Source organism: Ammospiza nelsoni, chromosome 20, assembly GCF_027579445.1.
Source record: "Ammospiza nelsoni isolate bAmmNel1 chromosome 20, bAmmNel1.pri, whole genome shotgun sequence".
Lineage (NCBI taxonomy): Eukaryota > Metazoa > Chordata > Aves > Passeriformes > Passerellidae > Ammospiza > Ammospiza nelsoni.
Genome location: NC_080652.1, coordinates 8,361,162 through 8,378,606, shown reverse-complemented (window position 1 = coordinate 8,378,606; position 17,445 = coordinate 8,361,162). Strand labels below are relative to the sequence as shown.

The 17,445-nt window shown below is 43.2% G+C and overlaps 2 protein-coding genes across 3 annotated transcripts; one reads left to right on the top strand and one right to left on the bottom strand.

Annotated features, from left to right (window-relative positions):
* Window positions 1-298: 298 nt before the first annotated feature.
* Window positions 299-5,121, top strand: REXO4 (REX4 homolog, 3'-5' exonuclease). Its single transcript, XM_059486579.1, has 8 exons — window positions 299-614; window positions 1,025-1,377; window positions 1,653-1,805; window positions 2,496-2,689; window positions 3,132-3,220; window positions 3,574-3,648; window positions 3,907-3,981; window positions 4,554-5,121. Exons 1-8 carry the CDS (start codon window positions 420-422, stop codon window positions 4,653-4,655), a joined length of 1,236 nt encoding a protein of 411 aa, XP_059342562.1. The 5' UTR covers window positions 299-419; the 3' UTR covers window positions 4,656-5,121.
* On the bottom strand, window positions 5,042-17,436 carry STKLD1 (serine/threonine kinase like domain containing 1). 2 transcript variants are annotated; one of them, XM_059486577.1, is made up of 19 exons: window positions 17,365-17,436; window positions 16,408-16,503; window positions 15,939-15,983; window positions 14,563-14,637; window positions 13,845-13,949; window positions 13,588-13,658; window positions 12,907-13,022; window positions 12,445-12,557; window positions 12,198-12,358; window positions 11,634-11,764; window positions 10,933-11,016; window positions 10,149-10,265; window positions 9,478-9,612; window positions 8,479-8,607; window positions 7,531-7,668; window positions 6,832-6,960; window positions 6,462-6,599; window positions 6,105-6,184; window positions 5,042-5,273 (listed from the first exon to the last, which is right to left on the bottom strand). In XM_059486577.1, exons 1-19 carry the CDS (start codon window positions 17,377-17,379, stop codon window positions 5,211-5,213), a joined length of 1,941 nt encoding a protein of 646 aa, XP_059342560.1. In that variant the 5' UTR covers window positions 17,380-17,436; the 3' UTR covers window positions 5,042-5,210. The 2 variants fall into 2 exon arrangements, with proteins under 2 accessions (XP_059342560.1, XP_059342561.1); XM_059486578.1 differs by lacking the exon at window positions 7,531-7,668.
* Between the last annotated feature and the right edge of the window lie 9 nt (window positions 17,437-17,445).

The window sequence follows — 17,445 nt, the reverse complement described above, 5'->3', positions numbered from 1 at the left end:
AGCAAACAGCCCCTGAGCAAACACGCTTAGAGCTGGCCCGAGGGGAACGCGGCCGCGCCGGCCGCCCTTGCGCAATGACCGCGGACTCTCCGGCTCGTGCGCCAGCCCCGGCGGGCCGAGGGGCGGCTCGGGGGCCGTGTGGCCCTGGGGACACACCCGTGTGGGGTGGGGGTCACCCCGCTGTTATGAGTAGGGTTCATTCCTCACCCCGCCATCCCCAGCCCCGGAACCACGGAACCGCCCCCCCATCCAGCCCGGAACCCAAGCGCGGGCCGGCGTTCCCCGGCGGGGCGGTGCGGCGCTGTGCCGGTCCCCCCGCGGTAGCGCCGGCCCGGGTGGGACTCGCTGTCCCCTGATCCCGATCCCGATCCCGTTCCCGATCCCGGTCCCGGTCCCGGTCCCACCCCGCTGACCCCCCCATGGCCAAGCAGAGCCCTGCGGAGCCGCAGGCGGCGGGCCCGAGCGGCGCGGCCCGCGGGAAGAGCAAGAAGAGGAGGAAAAAGAGGAAGGCCCTCGGGGAAGCGGCGGCCGCGTCCAAAGGCCCCGGCATGGCGGCTGTGGGTCCCCCCCGCAACCCGCAGGAGTTCTCCTCCAACTGGAAGGCGCTGCAGGAGGTGAGAGGGACCGGGGGATGCGGTGGGGACAAGGAAGCAGCGGGGCCATGCTGGCAGTGCCTGAATGCAGCTGCGCGGGGCAGGGACACCTCCCACTGTCCCAGCAAACCCCAATGTCCAGCCCGGCCTTGGGCACTGCCAGGGATCCAGGGGCGGCCTCAGCTGCTCTGGGCACCCTGTGCCAGGGTGTGCCCACTCTCACAGGGAAGAATTTGTTCCCAAAAGCCATCTAACACTACTTGAAGTCATTCCCTTTATCCTGTCACTCCAGACTCATGTGAACAGTCCCTCTCCCCCTTTCCTGAATGCCCTTTTTTGTTACTCTAGGTCACTCTAAAGCCTTCTCTTTTCCAGGCTCTTTTCCCTTTATCTTTCTGTCTTTTTTTTTTTTTTTTTAAATGTCATTTCAGCTGCTGAAACAAAAGGCAAATAACTCCAAGAAGCCCATCCCCACGGGTCAAACAGACACCAAAAGGAAGCAGCCACTCAAAGCAGCCAAAAGCCCAGAAGTCCCAGCAGTCAATGGGAATGGGAATGTGGTAAAGACCAAATCCACAAATAAAATGGACAATGGTGCTGCTAAAGCTCCTTTGGCCAAGCCAGAATCCAAGGGGGTTACAGCAAATAAGAACTTAAATGGCACCAAAAGCAATGGGAAAAGCAGCAAAGAAAAAAGGAAAAATGGCATTGTTGTGAAGGAGAATGATGAGCTGAAACACAAGAGGAGGAAAGCTGAGGAACCCCTGGAGCACCAGCCCAAAGAGTGAGTATTTCAGGCAGCAACCTGGATGTGAATATTTATTGTGGGAGGAGCTCAGAGAGGTACATTCCAAACTGCTGCACTTTTCCAGACTCAATTCTGAAAGAAATAAGGAACATTTTGCCCCTATTTCTCAGACACAGCAAGAAACCTGCAGAGGTGCCAGCCATAATTTTCACAGGGTTTATCTCTTGGTTTTAAAAGTAAACATACTTTTTGTACAACAGACACCAGATTGTTTTGAGAGTGTTAAATGTCATTAAATCTGTTCTTCCCAGGGCTGACATCTGGTTTGATGATGTTGATCCCAAAGATATTGAAGCAGCACTAGGACCTGAAGCAGCAAAAATTGCCAGAAGAAACCTGGGGCTTGAAACAGAGCAATGCCAGTCTGTGGAGAAGGTGCTGGTTAAGGAAAAGGCTTTTGATGGGTGAGTGACATTGCAGAGGGAAGGATGGCATCAGAGTGTGAAAAATGGGAAGATAGAAACTTCCAGAAACACTGAAAGGTTTGATCTGCAGCCTTGGAAGAGGCTTAGATTGATGTAAAAAAAATGTACACAGAGAAGCAGAAAAATCATAAACTCATGTTTCTATAGTTGTAAGTAAGAGTATACCTTAAGTAAAAAACTGTATTAATAAGATAGTGAAGGGTTTATAATGTCAAGGTGTAATTGTACAGAGTAAGCTAAGAGCTTAGAAGTTATAATAGAAACATCTGTGTGTACATGTCCATAATAGCCCATTAGATAAAAGTATACACAGTGCAGTAGAAATAAGTAAAAGTGATAGGTTAGAAAAGCAAAATAAACTTTGTAGCAAGTGTCTGTTAGATTAGAAAGTTATATATTGTCTTGAAACAAAGAACTTATAACTACTCTTGAGCTATAACCAACTACTTACCCTCATAAATCTCACAGCCCCTAGTCTGAACAATAAATTGTTTTTAACCTGACTGTAGTCCCATCCCTTCAATTAAACAATAATAACAATAATATCAGGGCTATCAGATTGGCTTCTGATAACTGACCTGCACACTGAGCTGACATCTCCCTGTCCCTGCTGCCAGGCTTTGCCCTGCTCACATCAAGGTGTCCCCAAGGTGTCCCTTTGCCTCCCAGGCTGACCAGGGCCGTGGCCATGGACTGTGAGATGGTGGGGGTTGGCCCCAAGGGTGAGGACAGCATCTTGGCTCGGGTGTCCATCGTCAACCAGTTTGGCAAGTGTGTGTATGACAAGTTTGTCAAGCCCACGGAGAAGGTGACAGACTACAGGACAGCTGTCAGTGGCATCCGGCCTCAGAACATAAACTCAGGTAACCAGGGGTCCCCCAAAGTGGGAGGATTCAGTGGGTTGTCACAGGAGCCTCATTGGCTGAGCTTGGAAGGGTTTGAGACCTAATTTGGGAAAGCAAAATGCTGAGATTTGACTTAATGCTAAGAAAAATTGTGGGAAGAAGTGTTTTTATACAGTGATCATCAACACCTTTGAAGGAATTAACTGGTGGAATATAGTATAAAAAATAATTTCATTTTCATGCTGTACTCTTTGTAGAATTCTCTACACCCTTGAAAGAATTAACTGGTGGAACATAGAGAATTCTATGAAGAGAAAAGAAAATGATTTTTTTTATACTATGTTCTAGCAAGCAGAGATTCAGTGTACTGTACAAAAACTACAGTCCCAAGGATCAGTTACTTCCCAGAAAAGATGCACTGGTTGCTCATGGAAAGTGTTTCCTTGTGTGGCATTTTTAGGTGAAGACTTCAAAACAGTTCAGAAGGAGGTGGCTGAGATCCTGCAGGGAAGGATTTTAGTTGGGCACGCCCTACGAAATGACCTAAAGGTACAGTGAAAATGGAGTTTCTGATAAATCATTCTGGATCAAGGGACACTGAAAATGGAGTTTCTGATAAATCATTCTGGATCAAGGGACACTGAAAATGGAGTTTCTGATCCATCATTCTGGATCAAGGGACACTGAAAATGGAGTTTCTGATCCATCATTCTGGATCAAGGGAACACACCTGAGCTCCTGGAAACCTCGTGAATCCAGCCCTGTCTGTATTAGCTGGGTCCTTTCATGGCTTTAAAGTGTCTCTTACAGTGGATGGGAGGAAATAATAGGCAGCTGCACACTCAGCTGTGTAAAGTTTCATGCAATGACACATTTTAGACTGAAAATGTGATTTCTTCTAGGTCCTACTTCTTGATCACCCTCACAAGATGATCAGGGACACACAGAGATACAAACCTTTCAAAGAGAGAGTGAAGGTAAGAGACTGCAGGGAAGGTGCTCAATTAACAGACTCCAGAGCTGCTGACTCACTCCTGAGCTTGCTTTTACCTCACCCTGTTCCTTCTTTCCTACCTATGCACACTCAAATCTCCTAATTAATTAATTACTCCTGGTATTTCACCAGCAGAGGCTAAGATGTGCTGTACTTTGAGGAACATATTTTTATATAACACCCATCTCTGTTATTTTGAGTCCTGTGAGACAGCATGGTTTATGATCTGTTCTGTCCCCAGAGTTCCAGGCCATCCCTGAAGCTGCTGTGTGAGAAGCTGCTCAATGTCCAGGTGCAGACAGCAGAGCACTGCTCGGTAGGTACCTGCCCAGAACAGCCAGCTCTGGCTCTGCCTCAGTCCCCAGGGCTGTGCCTTCATCCCAGTGGAACTCAGCAAGCTCTGCTTGGACAGCAGCAGTGAGGTTGTCATCTCAGCTTGCTCACTGTTCACTCACTTCATAAACAACTTCTGCACAACTCTGAATTCTTCTTAAAATTCCCAGGGGGAAAAGCAATGATCAAGATCTGTTTACTCTAAAAGCAGCATTCTGCACTGTGGCAGGATGGATAAACAGTGGGAGACACCTGAACCTCAGCAGATCCTTTATTTCACTGGGCAGGAGGATGGAAAAGAGGAATGAACTGGGGAAGCAAAACTGGGAGGGGAGCTCATAGATACTTTATCAATGACAAAATTCTCTTAGGACTTTCCAATGTAGAGCCTTGTGGTGGGCCCTGCACTCTAAATACACCATTTATCCCTTTCCCCAGGCACAGAGCCTACATGTAAAAAGAGATCTTGAAATGTTAATTGGAAGGATGTATTAAAATTATGAAAGATTTAGCTGCTTATTATCTCACATCCTTGTCTGGTCTGTTCTGTTTCAGATCCAGGATGCACAAGCAGCTATGAGACTTTACACCCTGGAGAAAAAGAAATGGGAAGCTGCTGTTAAGAACAAAGCTAACAAGAAAAATTGTAAAACTTAAAAAACACAGGGTAGAATCTTTCATCTGCAGCATTTGCTGGATTGATGTCACATTCCAAATTTAGAGAGAAGTCAGAACTGACAGCAGCTACTTCATAAAATCAATCCAAAGACAATGCTACAATAACCTGGAAGTACAGGAATGCTGCTGGTACCCTGTGCCTGATGCCTGTTACTGTGCTCAAACAACCTTTGTAACAAATGCCTGCAGCTGGGAAGAACTTCATCAGTTAAATTCCTTCAAATAGAATTTGAAATAGACACTGAATAAGTTAAAAAAAATTAAATTATGGTAGATGAAGGAAGAAACTGTCATTGCTTTGTCAAAACTCCAAGGATTAAGATCTTTATTTCAAGTATGTTGAGGCCCACAAAGTGAGGTCTACTGCAAGATGAATTCTTAATGATTGCTGTTAGTTACACAGTTGTGGTACCCAAACCACCAATAAATACCTGTTTGTATATTATTAATAGCCCAATATTCTTTTTTCTGGTGAGAGGAATCCTCTAATGGAGGCTCCAGGCTTTTGTATCCAGCAGTGGCCAAGTGTTGTTCTCAGACAAAGCATTTTTCCTTCCTCAGTTTCGAAAGTGTTGCATCCACCAGGGTCAGAATCTCCTGGAGAGAAAGGTGAGAATTGTCAGACAGAAGATTACCTTGTTGCTCCACTTATTTTTGTATTCATTTATTAATAAAAACATTGTGTCTAACACAGGTCTTTGAAGTGGCTGCTGTTACAACAGGAGAGGGAGCTTTCTCCCCTTCTGGGATTATTTTTTCTGTGCTACCTTGGGGCTGCAGTGTTCACTGAAGGGGTGCAGGCAATGCCTGCAGGAGAACAGTTTGTGACTGTCTTTGAGAACAATTCTGTAAATACTTAACTGAAATCAGCAAAATTAGGATTAACCAGTTGTACTGGCTTGATGAACAAACCTAATTGTTGGTTTCTTGCCAGCAAGCCATTGCAGAAGAAATATAGGTGTAACACATTAAATAGCTGTGATAACTTTGCTGGTTTTCCCTTTTTTTTCAGTGTGACTACTTGGTGAAATTTAATGCAAGTTAAATCTTCCCACAAACTGTCAGAGAGTTTTTGTTGGGTTTTTGTTTATTTGTTAACGATGCCACTTCCAAACCAAAAATAAATTGGATGTAATATACTTATGGCTTTATTCCTGTAAACTTCAGCCTGGTTTAGCATGAGGACTGTAATAAATTAATGTAATGTTGCAAGAGACCAGAACATAATTTTTTAAAATTTCAGCATTAACAACAACAACAACAAGACAAACAACTTTCAATCATTTGTTCTCAGTAATTAGAACTATCCTTAGAAACTCACTCTTCACTCCACATGCAGCTAATTCTCTAAATTTCTGCACTATGATCAAATCCCTCACCAGAAATAATATATTAATATACTTTATTATCACAGAGACTTCTCCATACCGTGCTAAATGGAAACTGGAATTTTATTTCAGACAACAGCTTTTCCATTTTCTGGGACCTCATATTCAGCATAACTTCATCTGCAGTGCCAATGAACAAGAAAATTTATGGTTATAGCACAACTGCCAGTGGAGCAGGAGCTAAAGAAGCACAGGGAGAGCAGGCAAGAGAAGATGAAGTTAAAATGTTTTACCATCAGAGTGGTATTTGTTTGAACAAGTGGAGTGAATTCTCAGGAGGATGAATGCAATTTTCTCAGACATGAAGTCTTTCCTGAGAGCTGCTGTTGTGGTTTTACTGATTTTAGGGCTGGGAGAGAGGGGGAGACTCAACAAATGGCAGCAGCAGCCATCTCACCATACTGAACCATCTCGTTCATGAGCAGGCACAGAGCCTCTGCCACCCCTGGCTCGTGGGAATGAAGGTGATATTCCTGTTTGATCCGCTCTGTTCCACTGCCCTTTGAGTCCAGCAGAATTGCCAAAGCTGCAGTTTCTGCAAGGAAGACAAACACTGCTGGAGCTGCAGACTGCAGGATCTGCTTCCCATCCCCTCAGAGCTGGCTCAGGGCACATTTTCAGGAAGTTGTGCCCATTTTCAGTCTTCCTAACAACTATTCTGAAGCATAATTGGGTAAAAATAGAAGACCAGGTATGCAGAAGTGATTTTAATTTCATGTTGATGGAGCTGATTGGTAATTAATAAAAGCAGAAGTGCTGAATGTTACCTGAGAGCCTCACAAGGGTGGCTAAAGCCAGGCAGCCATTCTGCACCAGCCTTTTTCTTTCTGGGTTCATCCTGAGTGCATCCAGCAGAAGTGCTGCTGTGGGCTCATAGTCACTGTCAGCTAAGCAACCTTTAAAGAAAGAAACAAAACACACAGAAAAGCCCAAAATTTCAGTATCCTCCAGGCCAGAAGAATCAAGAGTCCTGAATACTCAACTTATTCTACTGATGGGGAATAGAAATGAGATTGCTGAGAGTGTTTTGCTCATCTTTTCTCAGTGGAACAATGGCACAAGGGCAGGCAGTAGGTAAATGTGACAATATTGTTGCATGAGGAAGAAATAAGACCAAGTAGGACTGCAAGGATGAGTTCCTTAGTGCAAATGATAATCAAAGATTTTTTCTTATTTAACATGAAACACTGTTCCAAATCAACCAAGCAAATAAGCTGCCCACCAGTGGACTCCCCATTAGCAGTATCTGGTGATTTAATTGCTGCAGCTCATCAAAAATGGCTCCATTAGGGAGCCACAGAGCGAGTGCAGGAAGAGCAACCAGGAGAGGATGCAAGCTCCTCCCTCTGCTGCCCTCTGCAGAGCCTCTCCAGCCCAGCAGCCCGGATTGCAGTGTCACCACTGACACACAGACATCCCAGCCTTTCCCATGCCCAAGGGACAACGGGGACACTGGGGTCACCCACCTTGGAGTGCCAGTGCCCACAGAGCTGAGCAGGCAGACTCTGCAATGACTCCATTGTGGAGGTGTTCCTGCAGCACTGCTGAGGTGACAGGGACAGCACTTGCCAGCACTGCTTGGTCTGTGTTATCCTCTGAATTCCCTTAGCAGAAAGGAAATGCAGCAGGCAGAGTTATTTAATGAAGTAATGATATCACTGTGTGTCAAATTATATCAGTAAAGCCTTAATGGCTGCTGGCATTGGAATAATGCAACATTGTTTTAGTCTGGAGGGCAGCAGAGGGAAGGAATCAAAAATGTACAGAACCAAACCAAGTGCTACAGAACTAACAAATAATTTTGCTTATTGGAGAAAGCTGAACTTCTGCAGGAACTAGTGTTCTTTGTCATTTAAATTATGCATAGGGATCACAGCAAGAAGCATCCAGAAATAACCACAGTTTTGACAGTATCCAGGCTGCAGGATGGAAATTCAGCTGTCCCATAAATCCAATGGGTAATTTGCTGCACAGAGGGAATAAAACACACCAGGTGAAACTGTGCACAAGCTGTGCTTCCAGCCTTGCAGGATGATCAGAACACACCTCCACAAGAACACATCACAAACAAATCAGTAAATATGAAATCAGGTCACATCTTGGCCTGAACGGCTCAAATGTGACACCTTATCACATAAAGGGTTGCTAAAAAACTCTGCATTGATTTTTGTTTTTATCTAACCCTGGATCACAAAGTGATGGCAGCAGTGCTGTGGAAACATCTCTCCAGAATCACAAAATCAGATTGGTTTGGGCTGGAAGGAATCTTAAAAATTATCTCATTCCATCTCCCTGGAACAAGAATGGGAGAAAATCCAATCCCAGCGACAGGAATGTCTGAACTCAATTAGGCTCAATACCTGCTGCCCTTCAGCCACGGGAGTGCAGGCACAATATTCCCGTGTTCTACTCACCACTCACAGCCAAGCTCCAGAGAACGGCACAGCAAGAGAAGCAGATATTGTCATTGTGAAGAAAACGTCTCAAAATTGACAGAAGGTCTGGGATGATTCCAACTTTCCTTAGGTTCTCCGCAGCTACTTCTGCAAACCACAGAAATTCTATAGAATCTGGGGGTTTTGTCCCACTCACTGGCCTGGAAACAGGCAGCACTAAGGTGTTTAAACTGAGATAACAGAGCGGGAACATGAGCCCATCAGCTGCACAAAAGGAAGCAAGAGAACAGACCGAATTCTTTAACAAGATGCATTTAACACATCTGATCCATTCAAATGCATGCCTGGCTACCCTGCTTCCTCACAGACTGGGAATTCACAGAGCAGGAAAGGAACTGAGAGGATTTAAATTACAATTTTTCACCTGTTTCCATTTTAACGATTCAAACTAAGCTTCAGAATTAGGAAAGGCTGGTTAAAAATAGTTTAGTCTTAGACATGACTCTTTGTAATAATTTTTTTGAAGATTTCCCCCTTGCTGCTACATCCTACTGTAACCATTTCTAAAAAGAGTCTTTGATGACTGTTGAACTGACACTGAAAACAACTAAAAATATTATAAATATTTAGCAATTACAAGTTCAGAAGAAAAGAGAACAAAGTAGAGAAGTTAGGGAGAATGGTTTCAATTCATCATGGCAGAGTCCAAAATAGAATTCAGGTTCTGTGCCCTCATTTTCTCAAGCACTACTATTTGCAGAGCTTGTACTTGTTTCCAAACCAAGAGGAAATACAGAATTGTATCTTTTAGAGTAAATCCCTGAAGCCTCAGCATTGTATCTTAAACTTTCAGGGGTGTTATCACTATCTGGTCAATCTTACCAATATTAGCACTATTAAATTAATAATTACACACAGACATCCACACCTCTCAGTGAAATCACTGCATTACCTTGGATTTGTTTCAAAAAGTAAAAACAAATTAAGATTCCCCAAAGAATGAGCAAGGTGACCCACCACTGGCTGAAACCATCATCAGAACTGTGCAGAGCATTGAAAGGAACTCCTCATTCTCAGAATGTTCCCTCACTGTGTGTAACAGGCAGCTGGCCACACTCTCATCCAAGGCCATCATCACCCCCTGTTTCAGAGCTGTCACCACAAACATTGGAATGGAACAAAGATTTCAGTGGTTTTGAATGAAATCTGAACCCCCTGCCCTGCAATCAGCATAGCAAAACATTCAATTAGCAGCATTTCTTCATATAAAATAAGCAAAAGTTACTTTAAACTTTCATTTTCTGAAAATCAATTCTTAGTATTTTTAAGCTCATATCATCAGGTGGTTTTGGGGTAAATTGCCATGAAAGTGACAGCAGGGACCACACAAGAGACCCAAAACCACTTTTATGGTTTAAAATTAAAATACCAAAACAACAAGAGTCTTATTTATGCCCTCTAGCAACACTCTACATAACATGAAAACTTGGTTGGACAAGATCAGCACCTGTATTTAAAATTAACACAGAATTGCTGTGTGCCAGTCCTGAAGGAAGGCCATGAGAATTCAAAAAGCTGCTTAACTTCCTTTAGTTCTTTAAATTCATCCCCTAAAACTGTTAATTGAGCAGATAATGGATTCAATAATCTTTACAAGACCCAGCAGAAGGAGGAAATCTTAATTGTACCTTGACTAAGAATTTCAAGCAATAAAGTGCAGCCTTCCACTTGTAAATCCAGAGAATCTGTGTGAACCTTCATGGCAAGAGTGATCACTTCTGTGCATGTCAGCAGATAGGGCAATGCTGTGGGGGAAAAGAAATTCTTTGAGAAAGGCTCTTGAATCAAAGAGAACAAAACAGAGTGAATTGTTTTAATCTGTGTGGAAAATGTCTCCTATCAATTAAAGCTAAGAATAAGTTTTAACATCATAAACCAATGCCAGCATTAAAGTGCTGTCAGAGGACAGAGCATTTTATAACTGATTTAACACAGTGCTTTGAATTATGAACCTTGATCTGAGAATCTTTCAAAAGAAAGATTTTCTTTTGAAAAATGTGCAGCTTCTGGGAGAAAACACACAGCTCTCACCCTCAGAGCTTTACAGACACAGGAATTGGCCATGTGGAGCTTCCTTTTGCTCTGCCAGCCTTGCAGCCCCAGGAATTACCCCCAGGTCATCACAGGGCTTGTGGAAATTACCTTCCTCAAATGTCAGTTTGCTGCCAATTCAAATATCACAGGGTTTTCTTCCCCTAGTGCCCATTTTTATTATCCAGTAAAACCCCTCTGCTGGTTAACAAAAGCATGTACAGAACAAGAACCAACACAATCCCATCACTACAGAGATAGGAAGAGAACAATTTCATTCTCATTTGTAGGCATTAGAAATGTTTTCCTCTTCCTATTATCTCAAAATGTAAGGAAGGAGCAGAATAAATGAATAAATAAATAGATCAAGTAGTGCCTTACCAGTTTTATCCTCTACAAAGCTGGCAAGGTATTGAATGCCTTCAGCCTGGACTTCTTCAACATCCCAGGAAGCCTGCATGAATGCTGAGAAACCAAGGAAATTCTTCCAGCCATTCCACACAAACACTTACAGAAAGCACTCAAATTGTCTCTGTTTTGTGCAAGCTGTGAATTCATATGAATGAAAATAATGCAATTTGGGATTGTTGAAAAGAGAAAAACTTTCACCCCCCAACTCATTAAACATCAAGTGTTATGATTCACAGTGTATTTTGTATTATATATATATATTTTTGGGGATCAGTTGGAATATTAAATCAGCAGGGATAGGAGCTTTAAATGCATTATTCCAAGAGACTTTTCAGATTAAAATAACATCTTCCTTACTTAGAAGGAAAATAATGGAGCAGATCCCTTGTGGCATGAATCAGCAAACATGTTACAATGCAAACAAAATAAGTGAAGCTCCCAAATTTTCTGAGGAATGACCTCTGAGCCTGTTTAACTTTTACAGTAGGAATGGCTGAGAACCTTAGAAATTTAGAGGAAAAATAACAGTGCTCCTTGCTCCAAAGATTATCGCATTTTATTGCAGGTAAAATGAGTGGGCAAGAATTTATTTCCAGTTAGAATACATCCTGACTGGAAGGGTTTATTTCCTGTGAAAATCACCTTTACATGAATCTTATTCTCCTTATTACCTAGAACATTTTCAACTCCTCCCTGCAAGAGCTCATCTGTTATTGAGGGAAGCAGAGACTTCTTCAGTTTTATTGAGGTCTCACCAGCAAAAATCAGGCATTTCTCAACAAATGGATCAGTGATCAGATCCCTGGAATTTTGAGAGACAAAAGCAGCCCCAGTGAGTTAGGGCTGATAAGTTAGACAAGAAAAAATCTACAGGTGTTGTTTCATTTTGATATAAAAAATCTAATATTACTTCTAGAGTAGATTATTTTTGACAGAACTTAAACAATTTGCTTCCAGACAGCTCAAGAAGGAGCTCACATGGCACAAGCCATGTTAGGTGTCAAGTTCAGACTCATAAAATTGTGTATAACATGAATTTATAATATAACTGCAAAAAGGGACACCTGTGCATCTCAGTGTCCACTCTGCAGGAATATCAAATGTTTAATAACTCAATTTGTTGAGGCAGGAGGATAAGCAATATTAATCCTTTGCAACAGCAGTGAACATTCCCAGTTTGTGGAGGTAGGAGGGGTTTAGGACAAAATAAATCAAGGGAAGGAGCCAGAACTCACCTTGCTGTGGGCCTCATGCTGGGCTCAATCTGTAGCATCATCAATAATAGTGGGATGAAAGGCAAATAATTTCTTTCTCCATCCTTTATCAGGGTCAGGACTCCCTCAAGGCAGCTGCTGTCCCCTCTGATACCCTGCAGTAAGAATTTTATCTCTTCTGCCTGGGAAGAGCACAGTGCCAGAGAGCTCTCACATATCCTGATGAGCCCAGGACCCTTCAAATCCCAAATAAATCACTCTTACACACATTCAGAACAAAGCAGCTCATCATGTCAAGGAGGACACAGCCCAGGGACCAGATGTCAGATTTCTCAGTGAAAGAAAACCCAAATGTTTCTGGAGCCATCCAAGACTTGCTTTCTGTAGAAACAGGAATCACATGGTGACATTGTGCTTCCAAAAACTACAAAACACATTGTAACTAATGAACATTTCTCTAAGATGTTCCTGAGGACAAAGCTAAAAAGGATTCCAAGTGTATTGATTGCAGAAACTCACACACATATCTACATTTTTCACTTGTGAACACAATTAATGCTGCAGACAGCTGCCTATGAAAATCCTATCTAGAAGACAAATAGCAGAGAAAGGAAAGGAAAGACAACTTTTTCCTCTTTTCTCATTTCTCTCTGAGGAATAAAAATATCCACCACAACTGAAACCTTTTAAAATACAGTAGGAAAGAAAAAATAGCAAAACAAATGTCTACCTTCTTCCACTCTGATTTTCCATTTCAGCTCATCACTCATCAGTGTTTCAGTGCTGAAGTCACTCAGCATGAAGGATGGCTCACCAGTCACCAGGATGTTTGATGGCTTCAGATTTCTGCAACACAAATATTTTCTGTCAGCCTGTGAAATTAGAGTCTAATCACATATAATTACTAATTCCCTGCATCTTTAGCCCTCAGAAGGTTTGGTTTGGGGTTTTTGTGGGGTTGGGGAATTGGTTTGGACATTTTTTGTTTGTGTTTTGTTGTGGTTTTTTTAATATACAAGTGATAATCAACCAAAATACAATTATTTTCCTCTCTAAATGCTTTAAAATTTGTGCTTGGGACACAGATTGATCTGAGCATGGATTGCAAGGGTTGTCTCTTATTCAGATACACAAACTTTGTCCATCACAGCCACCAAAATGTGAGCGTTTAAAGAGATGGACAATTTTTTAAATAGCCAAAAAACCCCAAAACCCCCAGGAGACAATACTTTAATAAAATGAGTATTCCAGACAAAACTCAGGAAATAGGTAACTTCAGAAGTAAAAAAACTAATCTAAAATCTGGAACTTCTACCCCCTACTTCTCCTTTTGGAAGAGTAAAATTCCCTGGCTCTGAGCACTGCAAAGAACAGGAGCCTGTCAGACAAAGAAAATTACATTTCTGCTCACCTGTGCCAAATATTTTGTTTGTGTATGTAAAACAAAGCATCCACCATCTGTCCCAGGAGCTTCTGAACCACCTGTGGAGGGAAACAGACATGAAAGTGTGACAAAAACAGAGGAACTTTCAAATATCCTTCAGAAGTGAGCTTCCAAAACCACCCTCCTGTGCTTTGAAGCTTTTAGGGTGGATTTTCAGAAAGAAGGAATACCAGAAAAGCAACAAGTCTCTCAGTTCAAACAGGTGCCTCCTCTGTACTTTTTACCATGGTTGATATCTTTTCTGAGTTCTCCCTCTTTTCCCTGATTAGAGCTGAGAGATCTCCTTGGCCTGAGTGCTGCATTACCAGGCAGAGGAACAGAGATGAGACCTGCAATAAAACATTGCACCAAAATTGCTGAATTGTTTGCAGGTAACAGAGACAAAACCAAGCTGGTGGGTGTGATCTTCACAGTACAAAAAAAAAGGGTTCTGAGATGATTATTCTCTCACAGAAGAGACAATATTTAATTTCTTTCATTAAAAATCCAGCATGCTCATTGTTTTAGCAAATAAAACAAACCACTACTATCAAGCATCTTATCTGAAGCTGTGTAGGATGATTCAAATCAATTATACATCCAAAAAATCATCAAAGGTTCTGTCCAAGCACTGAAGAAAATCTGCCAATAAATAAGTCAGGGCTTTCAGCTTCTTGTGGTCCCCTATAGAAGGGTTTTTATGCAGGCATGAAAATCAGAATTGCACACTAATTCCCATCAGAATCTGGAGTCTGCCATGTCACTTCAATCCATACATATTCACAGCTTTTTAATGTGTGTATTCAGGAGGCAAAAAAAAAAAAATCAGGATTGTTTCAAATCAAAAAACCTTCCTTTTTAGCATCTCACCCCAGTGACCCCAAATTTAAATCTGTGAACAGGCTCCTGTGCCTAGAACATAAACGACACATTCCAGTTTAACTAATCTTGTTCCATTCTCACCTCATTGTTCCAAGTCAGGAACAATTCTTTGTAAGTGCAGATGTTAACATGGCAGAGTTTTAGCAAATCCTTTGCCTGCACAGAAAAATATAAAATAGAGACAGATTTCTACAGCTACACAGCCCTTCCCTTTAACAGGACCTTAAATAACACCCAAAGCCAGTTCCTCACTTGTTCATGCCACATTTCTGATCCAACTCTTCCAAAGTGCCAGCTCTGTTAAATATTTGCATACACAAATGTGGAAAGAAGGAAAATATTTCACCCAGTGCTGCAACAGCCTTGTGAGATTCAGAGATATAAAGTGATCCACAGGGAGATGATGTGTGAACCACCCCCTTCTTCAGCTCCTGACATCTTAACCTGAAAACATTTCTCAGAATCTAAGTCAGGCTGATTTTTCAAGTGCAGCCATTATTTCCTGTAAGCTCCATGCAAGCTTGAACCTCAGCAAATAAAATGGCAGGACAGATTTTTATCTCCTTGAAGGTGGTTTCTGTGCAGGGCTCTAACAAATCCTCACCACTTCAGCAAATTTGCTGATTATGTGGAAGATAAAAAGAATTCAGGTTACTCTCTTGTAGTTGTGTTTCTGGCTGTGCAGGCACAAAATAACAAGCTAAAAAGAGCCAGGCTCCCAAATGGGACAACTGCATTTATTTTAATAGATGTATTTCAATATTTATTTCAATAGAAAAATTGGAATAAGTTTTACTGGTAATGCAATATTTGGTACAGAAAGAGATCAGAAAGGTCTGACCAGGATAAAATATCTGCAGAGACATTTATTTTTCTTCTTTTCCAACTCCAGATGCTGTGCATACTGGGCACTGGGAGATTCATCCATCATGTGCTATTCCACTATTTTATTGAAACCATTTTTGGTCTTTTTAGAGTATTTCTGATGCTTCTTACTCAAGGCATTATGACAAAGTTTGCATCAAAAAAAAAAGGGTACAACAAAGGGAGAAAATCATTCACAATAAAAATGTTCAACTCTGAGAAATGAGTATATAATGAAATATGTTATCTAGACATCAAGTTATTAAGAATAAACTATAAACAGACCAAGGTTCTCCTTCAGTTTAAAGGCCAAAATGATGAGTTTTGTCCTTTGGCTTCACAAAACAAATAAAAAGCCTGAGAAGGAACTATCCTCTGAGAAGAGCTGTCCATTTGAATTTACATATCCATAAATAACAACAATTAATACAAAACCCTGGCCTGAGCCCAAGCAGAGGGCAGAGAGCACACCCCACAAATAGTCCTACCTGATTTACTTATTTACTCAGCTAATCCTTGCAGATAAAAGACTTGGTTCTACCAAGACTTTGGTCTTTGTAAGTGAAGTAGTAAAGAAAAGACTGCACCAATACCTCTTTCAAGGCCACATTTGCTTGGTGTTGGTCAATGCATTCAACCTGCACCAAACAAAAGACAGGGCTGAGACTGTAACAGAAACACCAGGGAACTTCAAGCCAGAACACTCTTAGCAAGGTGCAAATGACATAAATTTTCAATGATAGGTCAAATCTCGTGTTTGGGGCAGATTTGGTGTCAGGAGATGGGTAAAACAAAGCTGTGTGACAGACAGTTTCTGCACTGAGCTGAGGCGAGAGCACTGATGGGACCTCACTAGGCTGATGCCCTTTCCCCACTTTGAGCCTCAACATTCCCCTAAACTGATCTGAATCTCCCGTTTTCCCAAAAAGCAGCACTATAACAGGCAAGCCTGCTCTTATCCAGCAGCTCAGCTGCCCAGCATGGGTCTCTTGCTGCTATCCTGGTGCCCCTGGAGACAACAAACATTCCACACTCTTGTTTTCATAGCAACCACCTGCTCACCTGCTTTATTGCATATTTCTTCTGGGCAGCCTGCTCTGTTCTCAGCTGAGCCACCAGCACCGTGCCCAGTGCCCCGGGCTGGAGCTGCTCCAGCACCTGCACAGGGCACACCCAGAGCACCTGCTCAGCTAGGGCAGAACAACCGAGGCAAAAAAACCCCATTCCATAGAAACCTTCCACACAGAAAACACCTGCGGCTCCCCAGGGTAGGACTGGGGACACATCCACCTTCACCCCAGCTCCTGAGAGGGACACAGGCCTTGGGACAACCCCACCTTCATCCAGTCCCTGAGAGGAACTCTGGCCTTGGGATACTCTCACCATTTTCACTCAGCTCCTGGGAGGAACACGGACCTTCCCTTCCCTCCCCTTCAGGGCATTCCCTGCGCTGAAAACACCCCCAAACCCCCTCCAGGACCACGGAACCCCCCTGAGCTGCTCTATCTCTACGTCCTTTGGTTGTGTGCTGCTCTCAGGGGTCCCCACACCACCCCCAGGGCCATGGACCCCTCAAAACCCCTCTAGTGTAACTCGACCTACTCAGAGCCACCCTCACCACGTCCCCAAGGGCACCCACAGCGCCTGCCCTGGTCACAGACCCCTCATAAACCCTCCAAGTGCCACTTTACCCACTCAGAACCACCCACACCATGTCCCCAAGGGCACCCTGGTCACAGACCCCTCATAAACCCCTCTAGTGCCACTTTACCCACTCGGGGCCACTCATACCACGTCCCCAAGGTCACTCACAGCACCTGCCCTGGTCACAGACCCCTCATAAACCCCTCCAGAGCCACTTTAACCAGTCAGAGCTAGCCTCACCATGTCCCCCAAAGGCACCCACAGCCCCTGCCCTGGTCACAGCCCCCCCTGAGGGCCTTGTACCCCACACAGACCCCTCCAGCACCACCGACACCCAACAATGCTGCTTATTGCCGGGTAGACGGAGGGCAGCACCTCATATTTTTCCATGGTAGGGGCACAGCCCGGCCTCCAACCCAGGACCGCGGGGCAGCGGCCCTGGGGGCATGAGACCCC

What these genes read in the sequence shown, in the direction of transcription:
- REXO4 (XM_059486579.1), top strand. Translation starts at nt 420, where the DNA reads ATGGCCAAGCAGAGCCCTGCGGAGCCGCAGGCGGCGGGCCCGAGCGGC. An exon ending in CTGGAGCACCAGCCCAAAGA is followed by an intron (nt 1,378 to 1,652) that starts GTGAGTATTTCA and finishes TGTTCTTCCCAG; the next exon opens with GGCTGACATCTGGTTTGATG. An exon ending in GCCTCAGAACATAAACTCAG is followed by an intron (nt 2,690 to 3,131) that starts GTAACCAGGGGT and finishes TGGCATTTTTAG; the next exon opens with GTGAAGACTTCAAAACAGTT.
- STKLD1 (XM_059486577.1), bottom strand. An exon ending in AGCATGAGGCCCACAGCAAG is followed by an intron (nt 11,765 to 12,197) that starts GTGAGTTCTGGC and finishes TCAAAATTCCAG; the next exon opens with GGATCTGATCACTGATCCAT. An exon ending in CTGGAGCTTGGCTGTGAGTG is followed by an intron (nt 7,669 to 8,478) that starts GTGAGTAGAACA and finishes CTTTCTGCTAAG; the next exon opens with GGAATTCAGAGGATAACACA.